General features: G+C 37.6%; 1 protein-coding gene across 1 annotated transcript in view; it reads right to left on the bottom strand.

The window, feature by feature from the left end:
• Positions 1–21727, bottom strand: part of FSIP1 (fibrous sheath interacting protein 1) — a 190293-nt gene that overhangs the window by 153631 nt on the left and 14935 nt on the right. The window contains exons 4-7 of the mRNA XM_024732548.1: positions 17718–17811; positions 4103–4201; positions 1966–2090; positions 368–478 (exon numbers count right to left, since the gene is read on the bottom strand). Coding sequence (XP_024588316.1) covers positions 368–478; positions 1966–2090; positions 4103–4201; positions 17718–17811 — 429 coding nt within the window. The remainder of the gene's footprint in view (positions 1–367; positions 479–1965; positions 2091–4102; positions 4202–17717; positions 17812–21727) is intronic.

Below are 21727 nucleotides of genomic sequence, written 5' to 3'. Positions count from 1 at the left end.
TCATCAATGACCAAGCCCATCACATCATAGGCAGAGGTTATTATTGTGAAAGCCAATTGTAGTCACTCTTATAATGACATAGGAGAGTCAATAATGAATCGGCAAGAATAAATTGGAAAATTTAGATAAAAATAAGTTTCATGTGGGATCCTCCCGGACCGGGGCACGAACCTGTGTCCCCTGCATCGGCAGGAGGACTCTCAACCACTGCGCCACCAGGGAAGCCCAAAACGGGATTTTTTTAAGTCAGAAATATTGCTCCATAATTTGAAAAATTACTACAAATTTATGCTAATGGGTCAATAACATGATTAAAGGAATAAAAATTAAGAAGTGTAGAGCTTGTAGAATATCAGAGTTTACTTACCTCAGAACTGGACAGCCCCGAATCACTGTTATCCAAGTCCTTCAAAAGTTCAGCCAGCCTTTTCTTCTCTCTGTCAATCATAACTACTGGTTGTCCTGAATTCTTGGCCAACTACAGAATGTATGAATGGAAAATATTAAATACTCAAAGCAATTCATACTTCAGGAAAAATAAAAATGGGACCTGAGGCTTCTACAATACAGAAACACTAAGGTAAAATTTGTGAGAGTAGGCATTTTCATTTGCTAGGTAATTTTACTTTATGCCAAATTTTTGATAGAGGTCCATTCTCCAAGCAAAGATATTCAACCATTTCAACAAACATTTTATTTAAAATTAAAACATGGGCAGTTTGCAAACCTCTCTTTATATAATATGTATCAATGCAAAAACGTATTTGCTGAGACATTTGGAAGGAATCTTACCACTTCCTATGTGGCATATATTCACTAAATGAAACTGCTTTTAAATTTCAAGAATATCATATCAGGAGTTTAAATAAGGTTCAGTTACTATTGTTAAAAGGGAAAAAGGGAAATATATGGTGGAGCTGCTGTCTGTGTCAGCAAGAACTTGGATATGGGGAAAACCTTACTGCTCTTGGAAAATTAAACACTAAATCAACATACAATGAGCCAGCACAAAGAGACAGAGCAAGCTGGAGAAGGTCTCCTTCAGATCATACGAAGATGGAGCACAGAAAAATCGAGAGTCCCAGAGGTCAGTCCTCACAGCAGCAGGCTGACCCATGAATCCAGTCTGCCTGGAAAAGACGTGCTAATTGTGGGAAAAGCATCAGGCTTGAACTATGAAGAATTACTTAACTCTCTCCTCGTAACACTTCATACTCACGAATGTAGCTTTCTAGTGACTTAACTGCCTGAGTGGTTTGCCATGAGCCTCTGTCCCATACTTCTATTTCTTGCTATAAATTAATTCGCATTCTGGTCTAATACAGGAGTTCTTGTGCCCTTAGTTAATCTAAGTCTGCCTTAAGGACAAACCAAGTGAGACCGCAGGGCCTGTAGGACCAAGGTTGAGCCCCTAAATCAGGGAGCTAATCAGAGCAAGAGACAAGTGACAGGCTGCCAGGAAGCTCTGCTAGAGTTGGGCGGAAGGGGCAGGGGCAGTGGGCAGACAACCAGTTGGCCTCTCTAGCTCTGCCAGGAGAATTTTCCATTCAAATTTCTAAATGCACCAGTTAAAAATCAGTCTCATTACTTTAATAAAACAATTTTAAAATTGATTTTAAATATGCAATTTAAAATCTGGGAAACACTGTCCAAAACTATTTTCTAAATAAATGTTTTTCAAACTGCAGGAACCAGATTCATTTCTGCATAATGAAACAAATGTAGTAAGTTGCAGCTAGCAATTTTAAAAGCGGTAGGATGGGATAGAATAGGATAGGATGGAGAAGAAAATAGTGAAGTTAAGTACTGGCTCATAAAACTTTTCTATCAGTTGTATATAGTGTTTCAATTACATACACGTGCATCATGGTCAAAAAAAATATTTAAAGACAATGAACACAACTATTTCCATGTTTGCAGCTCACTTCATCCCACATTCTGGCTTCTAAATTTCTAAGTACATACCTCAATGTTTCGCTTAATAAAATCCTGGCTGTGTTTACCCCTGAGCTCAATCTTTTCTGTATTTGAGAAAGGTTTCTTTTCTGCTTTGATCAATGACTCATTTCTTTCCACACCATACGTAAAATCTAATATTAAGAAAGTTCAAAATTTTTCAGAATTATAATTGTCCATTATGCTAAAAATTTACCTTAAGCATATATTAGGATATATAAGAAATAAAACACACATAGAAGTACTTCTAAATTCCAGATCCAGAAACTTAATACATATAGAGATTTTTTTTTTTTTTGGCTGTGCCACACGCCTTTCAGGATCTTAGTTCCCCGACCAGGGATCGAACCCGTGTCCCCTGCAGTGAAAGCGCAGAGCCCTAACCACTGGACCACCAGGGAATTCCCCAGAGATGTATTCTTAAAAAGATAAATGTGTTCCCATAATTTTCCATGAAGTTCTCATAAAACTTCTTTTGTTATTCATCATCCTGTATCAAACTTCTTATGCTGATTCCTTTGGAATCATGGGAAACACAAAAAGAACTTCAAGTGATATAAGTAAAGGAGAAATCTCTGATGTCATGGGAATTTTAAAATATATTTTATTTTAGTCTTTATATGAAATAAAACTTGCCCTAAAGACTAGAGTCATTACCCGCTACTCTATTAATTTGCCATCACCCTCTCAGAACAATAAACTTTTTGTTCAAACCTGTCTTTTAAGCAAAGTCTGGGCATAAGTGTCCTGGATGTTCCACATCCTATCTGCACAAACCCCTAAAACCCATTGCAATTTATCAGTTTTTCTCAATCTTTGAAAAGAGATTTGAGTCAACCTCTGAGTTGTTCAGACCCTGAGTACTCAAGACAAGAGTAAGAAAAATACTTGTGGACTCTTATCCCCTTTATAAAATATCTTGTTTTCATTGTAGTCACATTTAAAGCATTTTTTTAAAAATTATGTGAATCCTTCATTAAAGCTCTAAAAATACACATTAAGAAGAGTCTTCTTAAATGACAAATGGAGTCCACCTTACAAAATAGGATAAATTGCCATATTAAAGTCCAACAGAAAAAAACACTAGCCAGTAGCTCAATGCAGACAAGGCTTACTTAAAAGTTACCTTTGTTTTATAAGAGAGGTTATTTCAATTGGTGTATTTACAGCTTATTATCAAAGATTCAGTACAAATTTAATAATTAAAGAATAAATGTTGATAACACTAGCTGAAAAGAACAAGAAAAAGGGTGAGATCTCTGGATTTAATTTCTTTTCAGACAAAAGAAAAGTTTTACTTTTCTATCCTTTATAATTGGGGTTTTATTCTTTAATCAATAACATGATTTTTTTTAATAAACTATCAATAGTTAAAGTATGAGTTACTTTTTTGGTGAGTCGCCTTCTTAGATATAAAATATATAACTTTTTCCCATAATCCAAATTGTATACAGTCTTTTAAGTTGAAATATGAAGTCTATTCATTCAGCTGAAGTTTCATATTCTCTTAAACAATACAACATTAAAATAAATCAAATTAAATGCATCTCTGTCTACATTTATAATAGTTTCTTTAAAATATACTTTTAATAAATTGTAGGATTAAACCTTAGATTGTCTGGTAGGAATTATCTCCCTAGAAGTGTCCTCTTCTCTCCATCCTGATAGTGATCCAGGGTAGAAGCTGCCATGTTCTTATAGTGACCCCAACCCTTGCTAGGTTGGATGAGTTGGTTGAACCAAGGGTGGGCACCTAACCCAAGACAGATCAGTTGGTCTCTTCTCTAGGATTTAGGAATTGAATTGCCCTCTCAATGACTAGCCACAGGATATGCTCTTGGGAATCAAAGAAGCTGTCTACCAGCAGGATTCTTTCCATAAATTTTCTTTTTCACTTAAAGCTAGGTTTCCATTACTCGCAGCCAGATCTTCTTTAGCTCTTTATTATACAAAATTTCAATCCAAAGGTAGAAAGACTGGTATAATGAACCCTCAACAACTAACTTCAACAATGACCAATCTTGTTCCATCTATAACCTCACCTACTTCCACTCACCACTGAATTAAATCACATCAAATCGTTTCATCTGTGAATATTTCTACATACTGCTAGTATCTTCTTGTGACAGTATGTAAAATCACATACCTTTATTGACATTCTGTATACAGTTTTCATAGTCTTCTGGAGGGACTTGAGTGTGAAACACAGAGAAAAAGGTATCTTCGTGCTCATAGCAAGAAGGATCTATTGATTTAAAAATCACATGTTTAATACACACAAAATAAATAAGGAATTGTTTATATGAACAGTTGTTTTAAAAAAGATAAGACCTAATGTTCTCTGCAATATTCCTCAATTCCCTCCACACATGTTTCTTAAGACAATGTCACTTTCAAAAAAAAAAAAAAAGACAATGTCACTTTCAGGTAGAAATGATAATCATCTTTGTACACATGAGCCACTCAAAACAGAGCAATCAAGATAATCAACAGAATTTCCCTAGAACTTCTGTGCAAAGAGGATGTACAAGGGTGCACTAAAATATCACATTAATTAACTGGAGATAATGTACCCAAAGTCTAATATTCTTAAAACGGAGAATGTGCACACTGCATAACTTTGCGTTTTTATTTTAGATCCCCAAGGTTTAGATTTCAGATATAGGGTCAGTCATTAAAATAACAGAATGTGTTTCAGAGAGAAAACTGGGGAGACACTTAGCAGTTAGCCTTCTTTTCTTTTATTTATTTTCTTGGGATAATACCCATAAAGAAATTAGGAAATTGTGGTTTTTAACTTTTTTTGTTTAATGTAATTTGTTTCATGTTCTACTAGCTACTTCAGACACTGTATATTTACAAGAAACTGCTAACATAAATAAATATCACTTTGCCTTAATACGAGAGAATCTGCCAGGTTATGGCACAGAAATGTTTTTGCTTAAGAAAACATGACAAGTCTTGAAGACACTACAGGATTCATCACCTACCTCTGAAACAAACCTGATTCAAGCATCTACTCGGAGACAATACAGGCAAGATACATTCACCCTAACACACAAACACCACCAAATTCATAACGTACAACTTCTGACAGTAAAAAAAAATTCATCAATCCAATTCCCTAATTTGGAATTCATAATAATCTGGCATCACCAGGATTGACATTACAACCATAATCCTTGTACAATCTTTGATGAGCTAATCTAGCAAATTAGTGGTATAAGCCTTGCAGGGAGAGGGGTAAGCTACTCAAAAAGCAAAAAGGTTTAAAGTTCTTTTCAAACTTTAATTGTTTTGCAACCACTACTATTAGGGGTCTTAAAATATTCATTAAAGCAGGCTCATCGAGTCAGCAATTTGGCAATGTTCTGTTATTGGTTTAAGTTGCATCACATATCCAAAGTGGTAATATATTTATTTTTGATCACATAATTCCTCTTTAATAGCAGTTTCACTCAATTTTAAACTAAAGTACCTAGAAAGACACAAAAATATGAGAACTTACAATACTAAAAACTATTATAGCAAGGTGATACTGAAGCTTTTAAACCCAGGGGTTTTTCCTAGGCTGAAATCATTCGTGTGACCCTGTGGCTCTTCACCCATAGTCGCAGGGTAGTCATTGCCTCAGACAGAAGATGGGTACAGCCTAGAACAAAGGCCTCATAGCTCAGTCTTGAGTTTAAAAGACAACAGTTGTAAAAGGCAGACATTCAACTGCAGGAGCTCAACTCCTTGGGAGAGAAAAAGCATTTTCTAAATTCCAAAAGTCCTCCATTAGAAAGCTCTTCCTTATAGTCAAAAAACATTCTAATTAATGTAGAAGAAATGATGGAATTAGAAAATAACCATTTAGTAACCATCATAATAATAATTGATTCAGGTAGGAATCATCAATGGATAATAAAACTCATGGGTGAAAGTTTGAAGAATAACAGGATAATAGCCTCACAGTATCCTTCCATGAGATAACTTACTCAGTACAAAAAGAAAAATGGTAACTTTACAGGGCAGAAACCTGGCAGACACCACCTTAATCAAATGATCAAAGTTAACATCATCAGTGACGGAACAATCAACATCATGCATTTCCTGATACGATTCATGGAGAAGAACACAGTACCACTTCTGTGGGATTTCTGCCAAAAATGCATAACTTGAACCCAATATATGGAAACATAAACAAACCCAAACTGGGCAACAGTCTACAAAATAACAGGCTCATAATCTTCCAAAATGCTAATGTCACAAAACACAAAGAATGACTAAAGAGACATGACAATTAAATGCAATGCATTATCTTGAATTTTCTTTTGCTAGAAAGGATTTTAGTGTGACAACTGGCAAAGCATGAAGAAAGTCTGTCAATTGGATAATAGTACTGTATCGATACTTATTTCCTGATTTGTGTGCATGTGTGTGTCCTCTTGTGGACAGGAAGACAGAGGATGTGGTAAATGTTAACACTTGGAGAATCTGTGTAAAGGGTATTTGAGAATTCTTCATACTTTTCAGACTTCAAGTTTGAAATTATATCAAAATTAGAAGTTAATAGGAAAATTTTCAAATTTCCTCACTACAAACATTCATCTGGGGGAAATAAGTCTCCCTTGAGAGATCAAGGGCCAGACCTTGAAAGATTGAGCACAATTGTTTTATTAACTTTTTTTAAATTGAATGAAAGACTCTTTCAATTTTATAGTGCTTTACAATTTTCAAAAGTTTTCAGCGCAATTTTTAACAAGAGTCTTAAAAGAGGAAGATTGCAGGATTGATTTAAGTTGCTTCCTGCCACCTACAGAAGAAAGCCCATCGCAGACAATGGGAAGGACCTAGAAGAACATCAGAGGGGATGAGTTTGCAAAGACACAAGTGACACACACGTGAGGCTGCTCCCTGGCACTCATCCCATTAGAGGTGAAATCTTGGAGTTGGATAGAGATCACCAAAGAGAATGGGAAAACCAGAGCTCTGTGGGCTCTGCCTCACTGCATACCTGGAACTTGGGAGGAGACTCCACACATAGTGCTCCACACCTACCCCTGACAGCAACAAAGCAGCAATGGCAGTGTGGCATACTTAGAGGAAGACAGGGCCTAATATATTCACCCTTTCTTTCTCCCTCTCTCTCTCTCCTCCCGACCCCAACACACACACAGAGAGAAACATATGACACACAATGGCATGACTGGCCTGTGGCATAGAAGAGAACCAGAAGTTCTCACTTGCCCCGATTAGGTAGAAACTGACCTCTTCCCACTGCACATCATGACACCAACCAAAAATGCACACATCCAAATGTCCCCTACAATTAAGAACCACCCTATTAGACTACAGAGGAAATTTCAATAAACTCAAAATATCAAAACAATGCCCACAGTGTTATAGATTTCCACATTGACTTTTAAAACAGAGGGCTTAAAAAAAATCCTGGAGAACAAGGGAAAAGCACCATTTTCTAATTAACTATAAGGTCAATGAAGAAATAAGAGTACAATAACAACCTGTAGAGAATAATGATGATACCATACAACAAAGAATGTAGTACAAAGCTAAATCTATATGCAGAAACAAATTTATAGCAATGGGGCTTTTATCATATTGTTATGGACTGAACTGTAATCCCCCCCCCAAATTCATACATTGAAGCCCTAACCCCCAGTGTGGCTGTATTTTACGGAGGTAATTAAAGTTGAATGAGGTTATTAGGTGGGGTACTAATCCAATAGAACTGGTGTCCTCACAGGAAGAGGAAGAGGCACCAGAGATATCTTCACCCCGCTCCTCTTCTTCCCTTGTGCACAGAGAAAAGGTCATGTGAGGACACAGTGAGAACGTGGCCGTCTGTAAGCCAGGAAGAGAGACCTCACCAAAAAACAAATTTTCCAATACCTTGATCTTAGACTTCTAGCCTCCAAAACTGTAAGAAAATAAGTTTCTGCTGTTTAAGCCACCCAGTCTGTGGTATTTTTTTAATGGCAGCCCTAGCAGACACATATTTTAAGAGAAAATAAAATGAGCTTAACTAGTTTAACTGAAGAAGCTAGAGAAAACAATAACAAGTTCAAGAAAAGAAATAAAGATAATTGTTAGAATTAGCAAAGAAATTCAAAACTGGCTCACAAAGGTATAAAAAGAAAAATCCTCAAGTATAATTTTAAAAAGAGAAAACACTCACTGTAATCAAGATAGCATGGTATTGGCAAAAGAATAGCCACATAGATCACTGCAACAGAATAGAGGGTTCAGAAATAGACCTGCAAAAATATAGTCAACTAATCTTTAGCAGAAGAACAAAACAGTTGAATAGAGAGAGGATAATCTCTTAAACAAATGGTGCTGGAACAACTGGATGTCCATATGCAAAAAATAAAAAAAAAAAAAGAAGAACATAGATACAGACCTTATACTTTTCACAAAACTTAATTCAAACTGGATTATAAACCTAAATGTAAAATACAAAACTATAAAACTTCTAAAACACAGGATAAAAATCTATATGAGCTTCAATTTAGTGACGAGTTTTTGTATACAACACCACAAGCATGATCCATGAAAGAAAAAATTGGTAAGTTAAGCTTATTAAAATTTAAAACATCTGCTCTGCAAAAGATACTGTTAAGAGAAGGAAATTACAAGCCACAGGCTGGGAGAAAATATTTGCAAAACACATATCTGACAAAGGAGTTGTATCCAAAATATACAAAGAACTCTTAAAACTCAACAAGAAAACAACCAATCCAATTTTTTTAAATGGGCAAAAGACCTAAACAGACAACTCAGTAAAGAAAAAATATATATGACAAACAAGCACCTGGAAAGATACTCAACACCCTTTGTCATTAGGGAAATGTAAATGCAAATTAAAACAACAATGAGATATCAATATATACCTATTAGAATGGCTAAAATCCAAAAAACTGACAATACCAATTGCTGGCAAGGACGCAGAACAATAGGAACTTTCATTTTTGCTGGTGGGAATATGAAATGGTAGAGCCATTTTGGAAGACAGGCAGTTTCTTACAAAGTTAAACACTTATTGTATGATCCAGCAATCCTCCTCCTACATATTTACCCCCCAAAATGGAAATTTTATGTCCACACCAAAATCTGCACACTAATGTTTAAAGCAGCTTTATTCGTATTCATCAAAAACTGGAAGCAATCAAGATATCTTTCAATAGATGAAGGGAAAAACAAACAGTGGTACATCCATAGAAAAATATTTAGTGACAAAAAGAAATCAGCCATCAAGTCACAAAAAGACATGGATGAATCTTAACTGTATATTGCTAAGTTAAAAAACCTACTCTGAAAAAGGCTACATACGGAATGATTCCAATTATACAACATTTGGAAAAGGCAAAACTAGAGAGACAGTAAAAAAATCGGTGGTGGCTAGAGGTCTGGGGGAAGAAGGGAGAGTTCAATGGTGATTCACACAGGGGACCTCTGTTTGTTTTGTTTGTTTGTTTTAACATCTTTATTGGAGTATAATTGCTTTACAATGGTGTGTTAGTTTCTGCTTTATAACAAAGTGAGTCAACTATACATATATCCTTGTATCTCTTCCCTCTTACATATCCCTCCCTCCCACCCTCCCCATCCCACACCTCTAGGTGGTCACAAAGCACCAAGCTGATCTCCCTGTGCTATGTGGCTGCTTTCCACTAGCTATCTGTTTTACATTCGGTAGTGTACATATGTCCATGCCACTCTCTCACTTTGTCCCAGCTTACACTTCCCCCTCCCCGTGTCCTCAAGTCCATTCTCTAGTAGATCTGCATCTTTATTCCCTGCCCCTAGGTTCTTCATGACCATTCTTTCTTTTTTTTTTAGATTCCATATATATGTGTTAGTATACAGTATTTGTTTTTCTCTTTCTGACTTACTTCACTCTGTATGACAGACTCTAGATCCATCCACCTCACTACAGATAACTCAATTTCATTTCTTTTTATGGCTGAGTAATATTCCATTATATGTATGTGCTACATCTTCTTTACCCATTCATCCACAGAGGGGATCTTTAAGTGTGGTAAAACTATTCTGTATTATACCGTAACAGTGGTCACACGACACTATACATTTTTGGAAACCTATAACTTCACAGCACAGAGAGTGAACCTTAATGTATGCAATTTTCAAAAGATTATTTAGGATGTCACAGAATCCCAGGATAAAATACAGAATTTGATAAAACAATCTGTGTTATCAATGTATGAAATAATTTCACTGGAGGGGGTGAAGGGAAAAATGCTCACTTTAAGTAACTGTGGAAATGAGTAGACTCTGCAAGACTAAAGGCAACAGAAACTGCACGTGAGCTCTGTACTCGGTTGATGAGGTTATGTCCTGTGGGGTACAGGTCAACAATTCTGATATCACTACACACATACAGTAGAATTGAACAATGAAGTAAATGGATGGCCTTTGATGAGAGCCAGGTGTTTCACTGTTGGAGTGGTGGTTACAGATAAGCAAGAGAAAAGGCTAGAATGATCCATGGGGTAATAAAGTCAGAGACCTAAGTATGAACCTATGTTTAGCCTAATACAGATACAGATGGTTACACATAGAGATATTTATAGATAAGTGTGTAACAGGTTAGCATACACACAAATACTTCCTTTCTCAGAAGGCCTACAGTCAACAACTCCCCAGTAACAGCAAGCACACCTAGCACCCAGATCTGGTTTCTAGTATCATTCTCCAATAAGAGGAACCAGCTGATTGGAGAAACGGCTGATTCTAGGACTCAGGTAAGAAACATTGAAGATGAGTCTGAAGCCAGAAAGTGAGGAAGTGCTCACAACAACAGCAAAACAAAACTCACAGTGGAGGAAATATGACAAAAGGACACAAGAGTCAACTGAACAAGCTCCCAATGGTCAAAGCTGTAAAATTTTGAGCAATGAAATAATCCAAAGTATAAACAAATATCCACAAGTCAATAGTGAAATAAATAAATAAGGAGACTAGATGAATCCCCCATGCAGAATAATTCACAATGGGACTGCCCTGGTGGTCCAGTGGTTAAGAATCTGCCTTCCAATGCAGGAGACAGGGGTTCAATCCCTGATCGGGGAACTAAGATCCCACACGCCGCGGGGCAACTAAGCCTACGCAGCACAACTACTGAGCCCGCGCCACAGCTAGAGAAGCCCAAGAGCCACAACGAAGACCCAGAGCAGCCAAATTTTAAAAATAAATAAATAAAATGTAAAAATAATAATAAAGAATAATTCACAATAGTTTATGTAAATTCTCTGCCATCGAGGAAGTGATGCATAACTCCCCACTCCTTAAGTATGGGCTGCACATAGTAACTTTCCTCTGAAGAAGACAGTACGGAAAAGGTGAACTATTGAGAAAATTTACAGTGGAGAAACCTGACAAATACTTCCTCAGCCAGGTGATCAAAGTTAACATCAACAGTGATAAGTTATACTGATAGTATGATGGGATGTAATGAAAATGGCACTTTAACTCTATGGTCTTCCTCCCAAGAACATACAAGTCGAATCATGTGAAAACCATGACATAAGTCATAACTGCTGGAAATTCTACAAAATACCTGACCAGTACTCCTCAAAACTGCCAAGGTCATCAAAGACAAGGGAAGTCTGAGAAAGTGCGTAGCCAAGAGTAGCTTAAGGAGACATGAGTAAACGTAATGTGGTATACTAGATGGGATCTTGGAACAGGAAAAGGACATCAGGTAAAAACTAAAAGCCTGAATAAAGTATGGACTTTAGTTAATAATAATGTATCAATATTGGTTCATTAACTGTAACAAAGGTACCATACTAATCTTAATAAAAGGGAAACTCGTTGCAGGTATATGGAAAATCTCTGTACTTTCTTCATATTTTTCCTGTAAATCTAAAACTGTGCTAAAATTAAAAATTAACTTTACAAAAATTCCAGATTAAAAAGAGAAACAATTAACAAAATTAGAAATAAGAAATGGGACATATAAACAATAAGAAGGAGAATTATCATTTTTGAATGCTATATGAAGTTTTATTAGTAAAATTTTAAATCTCAGTGAAATGGATACTTTAAAATCTCAATGACGTGGACATATTGCCAAAATTGACTCCAGAAGACTAGTAAACTGTAATACAGTAGTAACTATGAAAGAAGCTGAGAAAAGAATCAGAGAATTGCCTCCAAGAAATTATTTGAACCAGATGGTTTTTCCAGTGAAATCTTTCAAATTTGGGGAAAATAATCCCCATGTTATATAAACTGTTTCAAAGCTTAGAAATAAATGGACAGCTAGCCCCATTCATTTTATGAAGCTAACACAGACTGACAAAGCACACACACAACCACCACCAACCCCACCTCTACCTGCTACACCATGACATACATGCACATGGGCACACGCACACACACAAACACACAGCTAATTTCACTTATAAATACAGAGGCAAAAATTCTGAATAAATTCAGCCATTCAAATCTGGTACTAAATTAAAATAATAATCCTCCATAACCAAGAAATACATTAACCTAGGAATAAAAGACTAATTTAGTATTTAAATCTATTAATTTTGAAACATTAATTAAGTTTGTCAAGAAGAAAAAGCTTTACAATACGTTAAATAGATATTGAAATACATTGAATAAATTTCAACACTATGTCCTTATAACGTTCTCAGAATAGGAATAAGTGTTGAAAATTAATATTATTTCCAGGTGATCATAAACTAACAAGACTCAAAGCAAACAACTAAAGGTAATTAGAATAAATAAAATAATTATTACTGAGGGCCAGAGGAGATCAATGTCCCAACTCGAACAGTCAGGCAGAGAGAGGGCCAATCCCTCCCCCCTCTACATTTTAGTTCTATTCAAGCCTTCAAAGTATTGGATGATGCCCACCCACAATCAGGACAGTATTCACTTCACTCAGTCTACCAATTCAAATGCTAGTCTCTTCCAGAAACACCCTCACAGATACACCCAGAAATAATGCTTAACCAGACATCTGGGCATCCTGTGATCCAGTCAAAATGACACATACAATGAGCCATCACAAAGACTGGGTGGATGACGAAACCATTAACCAAGATAGCGAAAATATACAAAAGAAGAAATAGGTTTCAACCATGGGAAATAAGGAGGGGGAGAGGAGAACCAGCAGGAAATAATGAATCCAGTAAAAAAAACAAAGTTACTATTCTATGAGTGGTCAACTATGTCAGATGCGACAGAGGCATCAAATAGGACGAAAATTGGGAGGATGTCACTAGATATAGAATTTAGGAGGACCACTGATGAAGTAGTTTCTGTAGTGTGACAGGAGAAAATACAGTTGGGAAGTAAATGGAAGTTGACCAAGTAGCACTAGTAGGTGCAGACTATTCTCTCAAGAAGTCTGACCTTTAAGGAGAGGAGGGAAACCGAATGGTACCTGTTTGGGAGTAGGGTGACGAACCGAGGGAGGAGGTTTTATTTGTATGTTTTGTTGGTTTGATGGCTCTTTGATTCTGTTTTAGGGCCAGAACATTTAAGCCTGGTTAGCTGAAGGGAAGGACCCAGAGGAGACAAGAGAGATGCTCTAGGTAAGAGACAGAAAAGTTGATGGATCAGGAGGCAGGAGTAGAGTGAAGGAGATGGGACATTATTGACTTTGGCCTTGGAGAAGAAGAGCACCTGCCCTCCATCTAAGGGAAGAGGGAAGAGGGTAGAGGAGCACAGTCAGAGTGCAATTTGGAGACAGAAAGCAAGAATTTGGAAGGGACTTCCAACCAGTTGGTGCATTTTCTCTGAACCCTAAGACTGCCAGGGTAAAGGACTTGCATAAGAAGATGGGAGGTTAAATACACAGTAACAATTTGGAAGAGCCACTTTGGAGAATGTAAGAGAAATTGCTAAGCAATACTGAGAATATAACAGAGGTTAAAACCCAAAAATCCTTAGCTGTACCAGTCAGCACAATTACGTGATTTTCTCCCCAAGTCCTCTGCAAATCACAGCAGAAAGAGACTACCAAATTTTCTTGGAATATTTAATCTTAACATGCAAGAGCAGAAGCAACATTTTCCTAAATTTCACAGAAAATCATTTTGAAAGAGGTATTTGCAAATTTTGAGAAATCTGATTGATTAAAGTGCCACTGTTTTGTGCTTACATGTACTTATACATTGGAGCTGGAAACACAAGGGCAAAAGTGACAAAGGCAAAAAAGAATAACCTCTATCCAAAACACTGATAACAAGCAATCCTATCACTAGATATATTCGTCTCAGAGAGTAATGAATTCTACCTCTATCCATCAGATAAATGCTAAAAACTAAGGGAAAACTCCTGGTGTGGTAAATGATTTTCACATTCCTCTAGAAAAGCTTTAAAGTGATCCCTCAAAAATGTTGTGAGACAGACTTTTAAAATACTTCTGAAATCTCTAGCAAGTGCAATACCGTCCACTTTGAAACCTCAGTACTTGAGGATATTATCTCTGGTTTATGAAGTCAAAATGTGGTTTAAAAAGAAATCAGTTTAATGTGGTGTTTATCATTCTCATAGAGTCAACGCCCCATTTGTGTTTAGTTCCTATAAATAAAACTAAATACACAAGTATCTTTTCTTTTTTTTTTTTTTTTGCTACTGTTTATTTGTGATGTTATAAAGGGACTATAACATCCCCAAAGGATGTATTTTGTGTTTAGAGGGTGGGAAAACAGATTGGAAATTGCCATTCTGCCACTAGCCCAAAGTCCCTCGAGTTACTCTTAAGAAAGTTAAGGAAATGACTGGGAGAAATAAAGATAGAACACTCATCCTAAGATTTCTCCCTTTGTTTAAAGGAAAAAAATAAGAACAGCAAAAAGTAGGTTTGGGTATTTATAGATTTGTGTTTAAAGTTCAAGTCCAAATAAGCCTGGCTCTAAATTCTTCAAGAGACGCTTTTAAAGTATTATTTTAACTAGATGCTGCCACCTACTGGACAGTTTACAAGGACTTTGAGCTTTCCAGGGAACAAAGAAAAAAATGATCATGGAGGAAAAGAGAGCAAAAGATTTCTGTTTTCATAATAAGCCTTATAAGAAACACTTTACTTTAAAATTTATGGTTATCCATAGGCTTGATCAAAATAATTTTTTAATTTAAAAAATTTTTACATTTTTAATTAAGAGGGGTAGTTGAAGTTCAGTGAATAACCTGGGAAAGAAACTAATCTCAGGACGCAACAGATATAAGCAGTGTCACAACATTTCATGATATGCGGCTATGCTGTAATAGTAGAAATATGAGACTATCAAAAATCAGTGCTAGGTGGTAAAATTGGACTCTTTCATTTCTATGCCTTTCTTTCATACATTTCTTTCATACTTGCTAATAACACATTTCATAAACTGAAGATTCCAAAAGTTACCTCTTTTGGAATAAGGTAATAATTATGTTATGTCAAATGTTTAAAAAATGTATAATTAGGCTAATAATGTAGTTTATAGTAAATGCTATCTCTTTTGGGTTTTAAGATTTTTAAAGACCAGATATATATGTGACTGCTGACATGCCTAGGATGTGAAGAGCCAGCAAGACATTCCATTAAGGAACCTGTCTTCCATGAAAGGCCAGCCACCAAAAAAGTCTAATTAAATCTGAAGAACCAGGAGTACAATAGTGTTGTCTCTTCATTCTGGTGAACTAGTCAAGCGTGAGCTAATCAAGACAGACGGCAGCAAGAATGAAGGGCGAAAGACCCTTGATTTACCCAAAAGCATCTTTGATCCCCATTTCCTTTCACACTGACCCTACTCTCACATCTTATCTGCTCTGCACACGATAAACACTGCCAGTACACAATAAGTGACTAAGAATTCGAAATCTGAAAATTGAAACTCTGACATGGTAATGTTTAAAGCAATGACTCTCTCCGGCCAAGCCTCTGGTAACTCCAGCTTCCAGATCATGGAGTCTAAGAAGTTTCCATGTTAGAGTATTAGTACTAATCTAGCATGACTGTAGATGTCTACAGGGCCTACAGTAGTCACGTGACTCCAGAGATACAACTCTGAGCTCCATAGATTTAACCAAATGGACCTGTCATGGGCTTTTAAAATTAAATGTATCTGATAGTTCAGATTTGTTCGCGAAGAAAGGCCAGCTGAAAACAAATCTTTCCCTCTAAGGCCTAAAATTCACTCAGTAGTGAACTCTGTGACCAAAAGGCTAATGTCAAAAGGCCACCATGGATCCCTTTACAGAGTGGCCTGTTTTACAGTCCTTGCTCCAGAGTCAAGCACAGCAAGTGTGGCCTCTTAGAAATGCCTCAGTGGTGAAATTAGCGTTTAGCTCCTGCATTCTAAAATACAGATGCTGAATGGCAAAGGAAACCATCAACAAAACTAAAAGACAACCTACAGACTAGGAGAACATATTTGCAAATAATGTGACCAACAAGGGCTTAATTTCCAAAATAAACGAATAGCTCATACAAGTCAATAACAAAAAAACAAACAAACCAATCAAAAAATGGGCAGAAGATCTAAATAGTCATTTCTCTGAAGAAGACATACAGATGGCCAATAGGCACATGAAAAGATGTTCCACATAGCTAATTATTAGGGAAATGCAAATCAAAACCACATCAAGGTACCACCTCACACCATTCAGAATGGCCATCATCAAAAAGTCTACAAATAATAAATGCTGGAGAGGGTGTGGAGAAAAGGGAACTCTCCTACACTGTTGGTGGGGATGTAAATTGGTGCAGCCACTATGGAGAACAGTATGGAGGTTCCTTAAAAAACTAAAAACAGAGCTACCATACGATCCAGCAATCCCACTCCTGGGACCCCTACTGAGAGCCAGTCTAATGCCCAAGAAATACTATATGACCATTTAGATGATGTTAGTTAAAGGATTTCAAAAGTGTCCTGCCAAAAAATCCATGTCTTCCCAATCACTAAAACATTCATTACTAAGTAAATTAAAATAAGTTATATGATTCCACAGTACTTCTGTAGAAGAAGAAAAAGAAAGAAAAGAAGGAAGAAGGAAAAGAAGAAGGAGGAGGCGGAGGCGAATCACAAATACACAGTTGACCTTTGAACAACATAATGTTTGAATTGCACAGGTTCACTTATACACGGATTTTTTTCAATAAATGCATACTATAGTACTACACAATCCTTGGTTGGTTGAATCCATGGATGCAGAACTGCAGGCACAGAGAGCCAACTGTAAAGTTATACCTGGATTTTCAACTGCACAGGGGCAGTGCCCCTAACCACCATGTTGTTCAAGGGTCAGCTGTTACATACACACAAGTGGGGGAAGTAGAAACATATGCACAGAATTAACTGGCTGGTCTCATAAACCAGAACTATGAGAGAACAGGGAAAAGACAAATCAGTAGCGGATTTTTATGAAAGGTTGCAGAGGCCTGAGTGAGACACCTCATGGGACAATCCCAGGCAGTCAGGGGACTGCACAAACTGGGTGTGTAGAGGCACCTAAGAGTCACAGGAAGTAAAGGCAAAGACATACCTTGTCTATTTCCTGATTTTTCACTGCCTTATCCTCCTCACCCTTGAGGAGACACAAACACTAGAAGACTCTGAAACATACCTAACTTCAGAGGAGTTCCATATAGTCCTATCCAACGTGATCATTTCCTCTAAAGAATTAAACTCACAAAGAAAAAGAAAAGATAACTGAATTGGGACTTTTACTTTAATCCAAATATTCTATGACCCTGAGATTAAAAACAAAGACAAATCAATTTTACTCACCAACAGTTTCTTCTGATGCAGCAGTTAAAGCTAGAAAGTTTTTTGTACTTTCCATCTCCTCATTACTTTGTAAAGCTTCACCATTTTTTGCAGACTAATAAAAGAGAAGTAAAAGTTTAAACATGGGAAAAGAAGGCAACTATATTCATCGATATTTTTAAAAATTCCAACATGGTTTCCAATCCTGTACATACAAAAAGAAAGTCAGATCATTTTTATTCCTTTAATTGGGGAATCTGTTAATGTTTCCTGTTCCCTCAAAATTCTGTCAATGAGTATTCCCAGATAGAGATGGACTATGTCTATCATTATATAATTACCTTGCTTAAAGTTTCTTAAGTTTCTGTTTAATGTTTCTATAACTAATGAGTAACCTAAAGATACATCATCAAATTACAGTTTCAGATATTTCAAAATTGATACTGTATTTTATTATGATTCCAGTTATAAGTTATATTTCCAAGCAAGTAAAAATTTGCTTTGAGATCCAAGAGAAATAACTGACAGACTAAATTTTCCTGCTAAAATTTACACAAATTATTACTCTAACTTTAAGCACTGCATTTATTTTTATAAATTTAATTTATTTATTTATTTTTGGCTGCATTGGGTCTTCATTGCTGTGCATGTGCTTTCTCTAGTTGTGGTGAGCCAAGGCCACTCTTCGTTGCGGTACGCGGGCTTCTCATTGCAGTGGCTTCTCTTTGTTGCGGAGCATGTGCTCTAAGCTTGTGGGCTTCAGTACCTGTCGCTCATGGGCTCCACAACACAGGCTCAGTGGTTGTGGCACACGGGCTTAGTTGCTCCACAGCATGTGGGATCTTCCGGGACCGGGGCTAGAACCCATGTCCCCTGCATGGGCAGGTATATTCTTCCCACCAGGGAAGCCGCAGCACTGCATTTTATACATTGCTTTTTTCCATCCCAGTGGTCTTCATGGGAACCTTGTAAAAATGTATTCTTAATCACTTTATTATTAATTCATATCATTGCCTGGGAAATTTCCTAGGAATTCAGTCAACTAAACAAGGAGGAATTTTTCAAAAACAGCCAATCTGAAAGTAGGCATAGAGGGAACTTTCCTCAATATAATAAAGGTCATATATGACAAACCCACAGCCAACATCTTCCTCAATGGTGAAAAACTGAATCCATTCCCACTAAGATCAGGAACAAGCCAAGGTTGCCCACTGTCACCACTATTATATAAAATAAACAAATGGGACCTAATGAAACGTAAATGCTTTTGCACAGCAAAGGAAACCATAAACAAGACGAAAAGACAACCCTCAGACTGGGAGAAAATATTTGCAAATGAAGCAACTGACAAAGATAACCTCCAAAATTTACAAGCAGCACATGCAGCTCAATATCAAAAAAACAAAAAACGCAATACAAAAATGGGCAGTAGACCTAAATAGACATTTCTCCAAAGAGGACATACAGATGGCCAACAAACACATGAAAGAATACTGAACATCATTAATCATTAGATAATTCAAAACTACAATGAGGGCTTCCCTGGTGGCGCAGTGGTTGAGAGTCCGCCTGCCGATCCAGGGGACACAGGTTTGTGCCCCAGTCCGGGAAGATCCCACATGTCGTGGAGCGGCTGGGCCCGTGAGCCAAGGCCGCTGAGCCTGCGCATCCAGAGCCTGTTAAAAAAAAAAAAAAAAAACTACAATGAGATATCAGCTCACATCAGTCTGAATGACCATCATCAAAAAATCTACAAACAATAAATGCTGGAGAGGGTGTGGAGAAAAGGGAACCCTCTTGCACCGTTGGTGGGAATGTAAATTGATACAGCCACTATGGAGAACAGTATGGAGGTTCCTTAAAAAATTAAAAATAGAACTACCATACAGCCCAGCAATCCCACTACTGGGCATATCCCCTGAGAAAAACACAATTCAAACAGAGTCATGTACCACAATGTTCATTGCAGCTCTATTTACAATAGCCAGGACATGGAAGCAACCTAAGTGTCCATCGACAGATGAATGGATAAAGAAGATGTGGCACATATATACAATGGAATATCACTGAGCCATAAAAAGAAACGAAATAGAGTTATTTGTAGTGAGGTGGATGTACCTAGAGTCTGTCATACAGAGTGAAGTAAGTCAGAAAGAGAAAAACAAATACCATATACTAACACATATATATGGAATCTTAAAAAAAAAAAATGGTCATGATGAACCTAGGGGCACGACAGGAATAAAGACGCAGACCTACTAGAGAACAGACTTGAGGACACAGGGAGGGGGAAGGGTAATCTGGGACAAAGTGAGAGAGTGGCATGGACATATATACACTACCAAATGTAAAGCCTATAGCTAGTGGGAAGGAGCCACATAACACAAGGAGATCAGCTTGGTGCTTTGTGACCACCTAGACGGGTGGGATAGGAAGGGTGGGAGGCAGGGAGATGCTAGAGGGAAGAGATATGGGGATATGTGTATAGCTGATTCACTTTGTTATACAGCAGAAACTAACACACCATTGTAAAGCAATTACACTCCAATAAAGATGCTGACAGATTGATTCAAGATGCGGAGTAGAAGCACGTGCTCTCACTCCCTCTTACAAGAACACCAGAATTACAACTAACTGCTGAAAAATCATTGACAGGAAGACACTGGAACTGACCAAAAAAGATACCCCACATCCAAACACAAAGGAGACGCCACAGTGAGATGGTAGGAGGGGTGCAATCACAGTAAAATCAAATCCCATAACTGCTGGGTGGGTGACTCACAAACTGGAGAAACTTATACCACAGAAGTCCACCCACTGGAGTGAAGATTCTGAGACCCATGTCAGGCTTCCCAATCTGAGGGTCTGGCAACAGGAGGAGGAATTCCTAGACAATCAGACTTTGAAGGCTAGTGGGATTTGACTGCAGGACTTCAACAGGACTGGGGGAAACAGAGACTCCACTCTTGGAGGGCACACACAAAGTAGCGTGCTCATCGGGACCCAAGGGAAGGAGCAGTAGCCTCATAGGAAACTGAACCAGACCTACCTGCTAGTGTTGGACGGTCTCCTGCAGAGGTGGGGGTGGCTGTGTGTCACTGTGAGGACAAGGACACTGGCAGCAGAAGTTCTGAGAAGTACTCCTTGGCGTAAGCCCTCCCAGAGTCTGCCATTAGCCCAACCAAAGAGCCCAGGTAGGCTCCAGTATTGGGTCCCCTCAGGCCAAACAACAAACAGGGAGGGAACCCAGCCCCACACATCAGCAGACAAGTAGATAAAAGTTTTACTGAGCTCTGCCCACCAAAGCAACAGCCAGCTCTACCCACCACCAGTCGCTCCCATCAGAAAACGTGCACAAGCCTCTTAGACAGCCTCATCCACCAGAGGGCAGACAGCAGAACAAAAAGAACTACAATCCTGCAGCCTGTGGAACAAAGACCACATTCACAGAAAGGTACACAAGATGAAAAGGCAGAGGGCTATGTACCAGATGAAGGAACAAGATAAAACCCCCCAAAAAAACTAAATGAAGTGGAGATAGGCAACCTTCCAGAAAAAGAATTCAGAATAATGATAGTGAAGATGATCCAGGACCTTGGAAAAAGAATGGAGGCAAAGATCGAGAAGATGCAAGAAATGTTTAACAAAGATCTAGAAGAATTAAAGAACAAACAGAGATGAACAACACAATAACTGAAATGAAAAATACACAAGAACGAATCAATAGCACAATAACTGAGGCAGAAAAACAGATAAGTGACCTGGAAGACAGAATGGTGGAATTCACTGCTGCAGAACAGAATAAAGAAAAAAGAATGAAAAGAAATGAAGACAGCCTAAGAGACCTCTGGGACAACATTAAAAGCAACAACATTCGCATTATAGGGGTCCCAGAAGGACGAGAGAGAGAAAGGAAACAAGAAAATATTTGAAGAGATTATAGTTGAAAACTTCCCTAACATGGGAAAGGAAATAGCCACCCAAGTCCAGGAAGTGCAGCGAGTCCCATACAGGATAAATCCAAGGAGAAA

The sequence above is a fragment of the Neophocaena asiaeorientalis genome, unplaced genomic scaffold, assembly GCF_003031525.2.
Source record: "Neophocaena asiaeorientalis asiaeorientalis breed wild unplaced genomic scaffold, Neophocaena_asiaeorientalis_V1.1 scaffold119, whole genome shotgun sequence".
NCBI lineage: Eukaryota > Metazoa > Chordata > Mammalia > Artiodactyla > Phocoenidae > Neophocaena > Neophocaena asiaeorientalis.
This window is presented reverse-complemented; position numbering and strand designations above follow the sequence as displayed.